We start from the raw sequence: 11,725 nt of genomic DNA on the forward strand, positions 1-11,725 counted from the left end.
GCATGCAGCCAGACAATAGATTGAGCTTGTATTTGTATTATAAACAATTTTACAGCAGTTGCATCATTTAAATAATAATTAAATAGTTAATGCTAATTTCTTAGCTAATACCCAACACTCACTTTTCAAACTGCTAGCCGCCAAATTCGAGTGACAATCAGTTAATCACAAAAGCATGATGCATAAAATATTGTTAGCACTTTTTTGTTTTAGTAACATTTAGTGACAAAATGCAATACAATTGTCACTTAGCTATAGCTATATTCATGTACATAATACATATACTATTTATTTATACATATAGGCATATATATTTATATTTTTACAGTTGCTCAGTTTGGCTACTTGTGGATTGTTGTTTGTTCGTTTATGCTTAATGCAATCGTTTTAGCAAAAAGGTTGCAAGCTTTGTATTAATCAATTTAATTAGCTAAACTTTTGACTCTACTATGTTTGCTGTTATTAATTTATAAATATTCATTTAATTTGCTGTTTTTTGTTTGTTTGATATTACGCGCGCGTTCGTTTCGTTTAAGTTCTTGGTTCGTTTCACACTAAGGCAAACGAAAATTATTGAAATTTTCATCCCAAACCAAAATGTTTCGCTGTCTGCTGCGACGGCGACGTCGACGCAGGAAAAACCCCGAAAAAAAGAAACTCTCGAGTCTTTTTATTTTTTTACATTGACTGAAGGCGCAGGTATGAGCGAGAGCGAGCGCGTGTGAGTCTAAGAGCGTGTGCGAGCGAGAGTTTGAGTGTGAGTGAGCAGTGAGCGCTAATGGGCAGCAATGAAAAGCTTTTGCTGCTTTAGTTCTTTGTCAGTTTATTTTGCTGTGTTTTGTTTTTGTTCTTGCTATTGGCGTGCAGCGAAGTTGCCAGACTGCCTCAATGATGCCAATGTGGCGTATGCGTAATATGATTCTTTTTTCTTTAAAGCCCCAACTGCTGCTTCAATGGGCGTGAGTGTAAGCGGAGCGGGCGTAAGTCCAACGTTTTGCTAATGCTCCACATTTATAGTAGTAGTTGTGGTAAGTCAAGATTTAGGCTTTGAGGTTGTGTCAAGAATTTAAATAAGCATAGTCTTGTTGTTGTTATGGAATGTGCTCATTGTTTTCGTGCTGCGAAATATTTTATTCAATTAAATATGTTTACTTAAGCTGCTTAAAGTAAATAGAATAAGGAAATTGGTAGCATAAATAGTATTTTGCTTTAAACCTTTAAATAAATAAACAATTTGTTTGAAGTTTAATCATATCAATATTTGTAGTTGCTTTAATGCTTGTTATTGACTCATAAATTATAAATCCATTGTTAGCGCATTAAGCAAAACAACAAACAAAAGCAATTGTTTGAGCAAAGCTTAATCGAGCTGCTACTTGTTTGACATATTATTAAACTCGACTTTACTTTAAATTTAAAGCTGCTGCCGCTCTTGGATTTAACTTGCCAACAAATTGATGTGCAAATAATGAGCCTGAGCGCTAAGGAAAATCTCATAATGCTGCTCGTCATGTTTAACCTTCATGACGGGCTCATTGGACCTTGAATTATAGATTAATTAGAGTCGGAAATGAGAGCAGTAAGCAGCAGAAGCAGAAGCATTGAGTAGCACGAAGCGAGGGCGCGTCAGCGTTATTTTAACAATAAAAACTTTGTTCAAGGACTCGCCAGACCACTGTCATTCAAACACGCACACACATACACGCATATGTATGTGTGTATTGGTGAGTGAGTGAATGTGGCATCTACAGGTAGCCGCAGCAACGACTCCCACAATTATTACAGCACACACACCAGTCGTTTCTATTTTCTAACGAAATCGAAACTCTACACGCCAAATGCAAACGCCGAGAGACAGACAGAGACAGAGAGAGAGAGAGAGAGAAGAGCGTACAAAGAGCAAGAGCGTATGCGCTTTTCTAATGCATTCTGCACTGCAATTTCGAAAAGCAGAAAAATCCTTTGGGTCAGCGCACTTGAGCACTTGAGTTTTCAGCTTACGTTTTATATCCTTCACATTGGTGTGCGTCTGCTGTGTGACAGATGACAGATGTAATCAACAATTTTAGAGTACACTGTTTTTAATAATTCATGACAAAATTTTCATTGCACACACACACACACACACAGACATAGACACTGACACAGGCACTCAAAGCACACAGCGCGTAATTGTAACAACAACAAAATGTTTATAGACTGTGTTCGTTGTACGCCCGAACCAGGAACAGGACCAGGACTAGCGTCAGTGTCGACTGTCCTTAACCAACTGAGTTCGCATGTTGAAAGTTAGTCAGCTTTTAAGCGCCGCCAAAACAGAAAAACAAAAAGGATTGCACTCGGCCTCAAGCTTTCTCTTTCTCACTGCTGACCAAGTTTCGTTCGCGTTCGCGTTCGCGTTCGTTGCTTCGTCTGTCTGCATGTGGGCCAAAACAGAAGCGAGCCTCCATTTTATTGAATTTTCGGGGCCACAACAACAAGTCGAGCAGAGCAGAGAGCTTGCAACAAATGCGGGCAGCCAAACGCAGCGGGGGTGCAAGCTCTGGAGGCGCTGTAGGCGTGACAGTTGAAAGTTGATGCCTGTAGCAACTTGCAAGCCAACAAAGTTGTAAACAAATCATTAAAAACCACAGCGACCCAAACTTGTGGCTAAAAGCGTGTGAACTGTGAACCTGTCGTGTAGTAAGAGCTTGGTTGCCCTAAAGCTTTTGCATAGCTTTCAAAGCGAAAATTTGCGTAATTTCATACGACGTGTTGTACTTCAGAAATTTAATACCTTCGAGCTTAAAGCAATTTATTTGATATTTGTAAAATTATAGAATTATTCTTTGTTTATTTTCATACATAAATGAAATACATTTTTGCTATATTTTGAATACAAACATTAAGTTGTTACCGTTTTTGTGCTAAAGCGCCATCTATCAAACATAGTGTATATTATAGTAACTTGAAAGCTTTTATTACATCCATCCATCCATCTAGCCACCCATCTAAAGTGCCCTGCAATGTAAACAACAATTTGAGAGAGAGAGAGCGAAGCTCATTGCCAGCTCGTGTTGCTGCTATAACAGCAACAATTTTGAACGAACTTGGTGCAGAGCGCAAGCGAAAGCTTTCAATACAATAACACAAACAATTGTTTTCGTATATTTTTGTTTGCCAGAGCATTTTGTTTATTCTGAGAGCAGCTGCTGTCGTTCCAATGTTCGCTGAGAGTTCGAAACTCATTTTTAAGGTGGTTGCACACATACACGCACACACATACAAATGCACGGCTGAGGCACAAAGGATAACCATATGGAATGTTATATTTACTTAAGGGATTCAAAGAGCAAAATAAACAATAACGTTTTACGAAATTTGAGAGAAATATGTTTTATACTTGAAAGATATACATTCTTTTAACAACTTGTATTAATTATGCTATCAAATGCAAAGATTTTCGTATGTTTAACATTATTTAAATGCTGATCCTCAGCAGGGCTGCGATCCTCGAGCCCAAAAACTTATTGATATTGCAATTACAGCCCATATTGATTATTATAGAGTAAATAAGACTAATGTAAAGCTTAATTTAACACTCAAGCCATTGAAAAACAATAATTTTTTTTATTGTTGGCTCTGCTTTGTGTCTCTGTCTCTTTGCAATTTGTAGCGCGCAGTTGCCGTTCTGCTGTATACGTATACGAGTATATGTGTGTGTATGTGTGAGAGAGAGAAAGAGAAACGGCAGTGTTTTGTACGTTGTTCTCTGTTTGCTGTCGGCGCTGCACAGTGTCACAGCATCAGCCTAAAATTAAATCTTTAATATTGCTAGTAAAATAGATAAATTGCATGGTTAAGAATAAAATATGCGTATAGAGCAAAAAATGAAATGTTAACTTTTTGTTTCTTGTTCGAGCAACATACAATTACCTACGGCCCACTGTGCGACGTTGCCGTTTGCTTGGTTGCTGCTGCTGCTGCTGTTATTGTTGTTGTTGTGTTCTACTGTAGCTGATAGATACTGAGTATCTGTATGTTTAGTTGCTTTCGTCGCTTGAAACGTGAAACATACGACACACAAACCGAAAACGAAATTGAATTTGCAACTTTAGTTTTTTATTTATTGTACGTTACGTCAGTTGCTGTCACCACAGCGGCGACTTTTCGCGCGGATTTTTATGTGTTGCTGATATTAAAAAAAAAAACACAAAAAAGAAAAACGGTGGAAAAAAATAAAGCGCGCTTTTCAAATTTTTCGTGTGGCGGAAACGATTGTTCAAAAGTGCGATTGTGCGATCAAACGGAATTTCGCAGCAAAAAGGTAAAATAAACAAATGCTAAATTTGTATGAAAATGTTCAAAATGTTGAAACACACGCATACAATGAAACATTGAGTATAATAAAAAAAAAGACCAGCAGGCAACAACAATAGCCTGGGCCTGATAAACAACAACAAATCACTAACAAGAAAAATTCTATATGCCATAGTGTAACAAAAGTTTGTATGTGTGCGTGTGTGTGTGTGTTTCTGTAGCCTTTTGTTGCTGCTGCTTTTTTTTTTTTATTGTTGTTGTTGCTCTATCTAACAAAGTTATTGCCTTCTTGCTGGCTGTCATTGGGCACACAGACACACACACACACACATACATATATACAGTGGTGTGTTGTATGTATGTGCGGTATACAGTGGGGGGTATACGGCCAGGTATTTCTGCAAGTTTTGTGTGTGTTTTGTTAGCTTTAGAAATATTCTTTTATTTTTGTGTTTTGCTGTTTTCTTGTTTTTGCACGTTGCTGTACTTTTTGTGTGCTGTTGCTGTTGCTGCTGTCGCTGTTGTGTTCTTATACAAATACTTACATACAGATATTTACGTTAGTATGTCTGTGTGTGTTTATAAAATAGCAATGTGTTTATACTTACACACACACGCACACACACACACGCCTATTTTATGTTAATAGACAAAATACAATTAATATTGCCAGCTAGTTTATTATTTGCCCTCTCCACTTGTCATATAACAACAACAACATCAGTAACAGCTACGAAAACAGCAACAACAAGAACAGTTGCGCAGGCGGTACAGCAACAACAACAACAACAACAACAGCAACAACAACAACAACAACAACAATTAATATAATAATACGTCGCCAGCAACTGTTAAATGCGAACAAACAAAACTAACGTAGACAACAAAAACAAATGACGCAGCAACAGCAACACAACGACAGCCGACAGCAGAACGGAACACGCGCGCAGCGTAAAAGATGATAATGATGTTGGTTGATAATAATGATGGCGAAAACAACATAACAACTGTACAGTGGTACACAAACTCAAAAACAATTGGCAATATAAATATGCATGCTTTCAAAGAAACAGGCTATTTCTTTAATCTTGGCAACAATTTTATGGCTATTTAAAATATGGTAATGTATTCCCGTAGAAATGTGCACATTAGGCCCACTGTGCGCACGTTGTTTTTGTGCAAAACTGGTGGGCTTAGCGCAAGGTGCTGAAAAGTGGCGGGAAAATTTGTAAGAGATTTCAACGCCAGAGAGGTGAGAGTAGGCAACGTGATTTATATGCAAAGAGAGAGAGAGAGAGAGAGTGAACGAGTGGGACTGAGCGGAAGAGCGGTGAGCAGGTGAACTGAGTGGGTTGCTTAGAATTCAAACAGGTAATAGACAAAGTCAAGCAGTCAGAGTCCAAGCATCGAATCCTTAAATTAATCATTTGGCATAAGCATGCAGTGAATTGCTGTCGGGTCTGTTATTGTTATCAGAGCAGCAACGATAGTAGATACGAGCCAAAATAAACGGCCACAAGAACTTGTTACAATAAAATGAGCATGAGTACAACCAAATTGCTTGTTAGTTTTATGACTGACATTTTTATTGTTGTTCTTGTGTTATTCCGACTTCGCTAATATGAAAAGTAAACAATGTTGCTGCTGCTTGACGTCGACAACACAAATGTCGCAAAGCTGCTCGCTCACAAAATAATAGCAAAAAGAACAACAACAGACTGTTTTATTAAGCTCCACAAAATACAGCCACATACATATACACATGCATGTATTGCTGAGTTATGACAACAGCAACAATACCAGCAAAAAGCTTTGCTGCTGTTGCTGAAACACAAATTCAAGACTCAACTGTATTATGCAAACGTTTCTGCTGTTGTTCTGACTGTCAACACAACACAATCAACACAACAACAAAACAACAACAACAACAACAACAACAACAACAACAACATGCACACAAATTTGCTCTTTTTATCAGCGAAGGCGACAGCAGCAGCATTGCAACATTGAACAGCAAACTGATTGTGAATTTTGTAATTAACAGGCTGCACAACATCAACAACCAGTGCAACGAATATGACCACCTCAACGCCCAACAACAGCGCCAGTGCCAACACAAATCACAACAACAACTGCAGCACCAGCAGCAGCAACAACAATACGAGCCATAACAAGAGCAACAGCAACAACAACACACATTTGGAAGGCGGCGACACAGAGAGTGGTGTCACTGCATTAGCTTTGTACAACTTAAACAGTCCCAGTGGAGCAACTGCATCCATAGGATCAACAAATCGTGTCATGCAAGCGGACGAAGATTTCAACATACGTTTCGTTAATTTGGTGCGCACGCATCGCTGTCTTTATGATAAGAAAGTGCCCGAGTATCGCAACAGGTGAGTTTTTCAGTATAATCGAGAAATAAAATTGAGTGCAAAACAGCAATTATATGGAATTTTTCATGCTCTATTTGATGCGTAAGCAAATGAGACTTTTTTAAAGAAAATATTGTGGGTCTATTATTATTAATTAAATACAACAAGTATGAGAAGAATTTTTAGATTCATCTAATTATATGATTAATGTAATTTTATTTATTAATTTTTTTTTTTTTTTAATAAATTTATTAAATTAAGGAACTGTATATGCAGAAAAGAGTACTTTTACATCACAGTTAGGAAATGTATAAGCCATAGCAGTAAATCTAGGAGGATAATCAAATTAAAGTAATTATAAAAGCAACAATTGGACTTTGAAATAAAAGTAAATATAAACATGAGTAAATCTTAAAAGACAATTTTAAGAATATATATTTGTTTGATTGCATTACTGTTGTTCTCACAAAATTTAACTAGTTTAAATCTGCGGCTACTTAATATTTCATTTATTTATTTACTTGTAGAGACAACCAGGAGAAAGCTTGGGCGCTTATATCCAAGGAAACTCGTGAGAGTGGTAAGCAATTAGAGATAAAATATTGTCAGCATACTTATATTAATCAATGCTTCCTTTTTTAGTTATACACTGCAAGGAGCGATGGCGAAATCTGCGCGCATGCCTTTCACGTTATATCAAACAGCAAAGCGGCTCGGAGCCGCAGCACAAACCTTATTATCTGACCGAGCACATGGCATTTCTGTTGCCGTTTCTCAAGTCCACACGAAATTCACTGGAGGGCAACAATAGCCTGGCAACTCTCTATCAGTTCTCGCAGCATTTGCAGCTGCAGCAACAGCAGCAGCAACATCAGCAGGATCATTTGTATTGCAGCAGCGCCAACAATAATAATAATAACAACAATGGCCTGGATGAATCGCTGGAGCTAAAACAGTCATTGTCAGAGAACGATGATGAGGAGACTATAGATGCATTTGATCCTGCCATTGCGGCCACACTGGGCTTGCAACACGCGGCGCCTGCAAGTGGAGTGGCGCCTGGCTCGCCGGCGCATAGTGAAACAGCCAGCGCTAGTCTGGAAAACTTTATACCCGATGTACAACTGGCTGAGTCTGGTCAGGATTTGATTTATAACGATGCGGCATCAACGCCGCTGCATCATCAGACGCCACATTCCCACGCATTGCACAATCATCTTCATCAGCAGCAGCAGCAGCAGACTTCGACGCACTTTGAACCCAACAGCGCCAAACGCATCAAAACGGAATGTGAGCCCAGCACAAACAGCAATGGAATGGCCTACTTTGGTGGACTCAGTGTGACGGAGCATACAGATATGGAGTTCTTTCGCAGCATATTGCCAGATCTTGCAGCACTAACGCCGCAGCAACGTCGCAAATTCAAAATTGGCATACTCGAGTTGATAGACGATGTGGTAGAGCGTTATCCAACGCAGGAGCATTGCAATGTCAACGGCAACGGCAACGGCATGTTGAATGGCAGTGTGGGCAGCAGCAATGGCAATGTCAGCTTGGCCAGCACTGGTGTAAGGCCACATCGTTCCAATTCTGCAAGGGATTGGCGCAAGTAAAATACTACAAGTCATAAGTTTGAGCTGTTAGTGCTCAAGAGCTGAGTGGGTAGCAGCTGCTACGATATGCCAAAAATAATATAATTATGTTAACTGAGCAACGTTATTTAAAATATGTTGCTAAAACTAAAATATTAATTGGTTAAATAGATAACACTAAATCCTTCTAACTTCTTCCAGCTTGCAACGCCCCCCGCAGCTCTTGACACTTTTCTAGTTCCCAAAGTCCATATGTTGTGTGCTCAATGTGTTAGCACTATAACTTAAGTTACTATCGAAACCTAAAGCTACTTGTTGTGTTTTATTTTATATATACATACGTACCTAGCTGTAAGTCGCTTTGTATATAGACATACAATACGTGTTCAATAAGTTTAGCTATTAAAATATACATGTACAAACAGAACGTTGCAAATTAGCTAATGTTAGAGCATTGCCCAAACAGTCGTGTCAAATAAACAATTGAATGTATGAAAATATTAGTTTTTTCTTTTAATCTTTAAAATGTTAAATTCAATATCGTTATGCAGCAGACAAATGCAGGAGGGGTAATTAATTGACTATAAAGCTAAATGTTGTTTACAACTTTGAGGCACCAGTCTTGGGATAGAATTTCTTGCTTGGATCCTTGGCCATGTCCAGCAGTGTTTGTGCAGGCTTGAAGGGTGCGCCATAGAGCTCAGCATACGATTGCATTTTGCTGACCAGCTTGCCAGCGCCATACAGATCCACCCAGCGGAAAGGACCGCCAGTGAATGGTGGAAAGCCTAGTCCGAAAACAGCACCCACATCACCCTCCAGCGGGCTGTCCAAAATCTTCTCCTCCAGGCACAGCACGGCCTCGTTGACAAAACGAGACACCATGCGCAGCGTCAGATCCTCTGGTGCATTGGCACCCTTGGAAACAAGTGCATACTTTTGCTTTACAATCTCTACAGCATCTGTGTTGATTGGACGGCTGCCCTTGCTCTGGCCGTCGTAAAGGAAAATACCCTTGCCGGACTTGCGACCCAGGAAGCCAGCCATGACCAAATCTTGCATGACCTGCAGATTGCCACCACTGAAGCGATCGCCAAATGACTTGGCAAGATCCACAGCAATATGCGCGCCCACATCAATGCCCACCTCATCAGCCAAAGTGGCAGCGCCTACAGGGAAACCGAACTTCTTGGTCAGCGAATCCAGCTCTTTAGCATCCACGCCTTCTTGCAGCAGTTACGTATATTAAAAAGGATTTTTAGGTTAAATAATATAAATGTGAACTAATAATATAAGTGATACCTTATATAGACTCAGGACAACATGGTGGCCAGAATACGCGTGGTATAGAAGCCAGGACCATCACCTACGGTGATGACAACCTTGCCTTGCTTTAGACCCACAGCCACAGCCTGAGCAATGGTGTCCTTGGACGTGCCTGGATGTGTAATAATCTCCAACAGCTGCATTTTGTCCACAGGCGAGAAGTAATGCATGCCCACAACCTTATCGGGACGCGAGCTGCCCGCAGCAATTTTGGTAATAGGTATAGCGCTGGTATTGGTGGCAATAACACAATGCTCTGGCACCACAGCCTCCAGTTCCTTGATGACACGATGCTTAATATTAATGTCCTCAAAGACAGCTTCGATGACGATGTCTGCCGACTTGAAGTCGTTGTAGTTAAGTGTGGGACGCAGATGAGACAAGGTTAGATCACGTTCGAGAGTTGTAATGCGCTTGCGCTTGAGCGCAGTCTCCAGACCCTTCTGCACCTGGCCAATGCCGCGTGCCAGACCAGCATCAGTGGCGTCCTTCATGACCACCTCGTAGCCCTTGTCGACAGAGACTTGAACAATGCCGGCACCCATGAGCCCAGCGCCGAGCACACCAACAGTCTTGACTGGACGCGCTGGCTTGCCAAAACGATTCTTCTTGCACTCAGTTTGACCGCGGAAGAGCGCCATGAGACCCTTGGACTCAGGTGTGGCTGACAGCTCGCCAAAGCCCTTGCGCTCCGCCTCATAACCAGCTTCGGAGCCCTTATCCACACCAGCCCGCATGACTTCGAGTATCTAAAAAGCAGTAATTATAGTTACATGTTTGAATTTATTTATATTTCACAGGCTTACCTTCAAGGGCGCAGGATAGAGACCACCAGAAGCCCTCATCACCTGCTTGCGTGCTGTATCAAAGATTTTGTTCTTAACAAACTCAGTGTCCATAATAAGCGATTGCAGCTTATTAACCAGACCGGATTTCTCGCGGTTTATGCGCATTTTGCCGCTGGCTATGTCCTTGGCCACCTGCACGGCAGTCTTCTCCAAGTACTCCATGGTATTTTGTTCTGCAGGCGCTAGACCAGGTCCAATAGGGTCAACTAACAAATCCACAATGCCCAAGCGCTTGGCGCGATCGGCACGCACTTGCTTTCCCGTCAGCTCCATATCCAACGCAGTGGGCACTGAAGTTAGCTTGGGCAGACGCACAGTGCCGCCACCGCCTGGCAGCAGACCGAGCATCACCTCAGGTAAGCCAAGCTTAGTTTTGTTATCCTTGGTGGCAATGCGATAGTGGCAAGCTAGCGCCAGCTCCAGACCACCGCCCAGACAGACGCCACTGATGGCGGCCACAATCGGCTTGCGGCTGCGTTCCATGCGCTCAAACATGATTTGGGCGCCATGGGAAATAAGCGTAGCTTCCTCCGCTGTCTGACAAGCCTCCAGCATGCCAATGTCAGCGCCAGCAACAAAGCAACCAGGCTTGCCCGATATGAGAACAGCTGAGTTCACAGCAGGATTTGTCTCCAGATCCTTAATGACGCGCTCGAATTCATTGCTTACCTCATTACCCAGCGAGTTGACTTTGGCATTGGGTGAATCAAACTTGATGACCAGCACGCCATTGACCACTTTGGTGTGCAAATGCTTATTGGCACTGGAAGCCGAGGCGGCGACCGCCGGCTGAGGATTTGCGGACATTAGACGACGCTGTAGCTGCGCTGCACCGGGATAGGCTGTTGAACAACAATTAAAAACATATAACTTGTTAATTATACAAAACGAAAGCAGACGCCGACATTATCTCATAGCAAACAAGTACAAAGTTCAAAGTCCGGTTATGTGGCATACGTTGCACTGCTGCTCCGTATACTAAAAATCGTTTTTATTATACTACAATGTTTTACTTAAATGCCGTAATAACTTATTTAATTGTTTGTTAGATTATTTTCTTTGATTTAGTGGCTATTTTTGTCTGATTACCTCTAGCGCATTTGTTCTGCAGCATTTGCTGTCGCGAAACTTGGCCAATTGCACTCAGAAATCTCACTGCCGACATAGCGCAGCGTTTTATTCGATATGTTCGTTATAACGTTATAACACTTTACACCTAATGATTAACAAATGCACTTTCTGTGCTAAGTAGTAAAAATTAATAATATATTCAAAGTTTTACTGT

The 11,725-nt window shown here is 40.9% G+C and overlaps 2 protein-coding genes across 2 annotated transcripts; one reads left to right on the forward strand and one right to left on the reverse strand.

Annotated features, from left to right (window-relative positions):
* The first annotated feature begins 4,020 nt into the window (after positions 1-4,020).
* On the forward strand, positions 4,021-8,767 carry LOC108608093 (kinesin-related protein 6). The gene is made up of 4 exons (XM_017999297.2): positions 4,021-4,306; positions 6,344-6,695; positions 7,202-7,254; positions 7,317-8,767. The coding sequence occupies exons 2-4, from the start codon at positions 6,376-6,378 to the stop codon at positions 8,285-8,287; spliced, it is 1,344 nt and encodes a 447-aa protein (XP_017854786.1). The 5' UTR covers positions 4,021-4,306; positions 6,344-6,375; the 3' UTR covers positions 8,288-8,767.
* Positions 8,768-8,772: 5 nt separating this feature from the next.
* Positions 8,773-11,725, reverse strand: LOC108608092 (trifunctional enzyme subunit alpha, mitochondrial). The gene is given in 4 exon segments (XM_033293137.1): positions 8,773-9,501; positions 9,567-10,341; positions 10,399-11,282; positions 11,530-11,725. Coding segments are annotated over 4 exon segments (2,370 nt in total). The 5' UTR covers positions 11,606-11,725; the 3' UTR covers positions 8,773-8,866.

This window comes from Drosophila busckii, chromosome 2L, assembly GCF_011750605.1.
Source record: "Drosophila busckii strain San Diego stock center, stock number 13000-0081.31 chromosome 2L, ASM1175060v1, whole genome shotgun sequence".
NCBI classification, from domain to species: Eukaryota; Metazoa; Arthropoda; class Insecta; order Diptera; family Drosophilidae; genus Drosophila; species Drosophila busckii.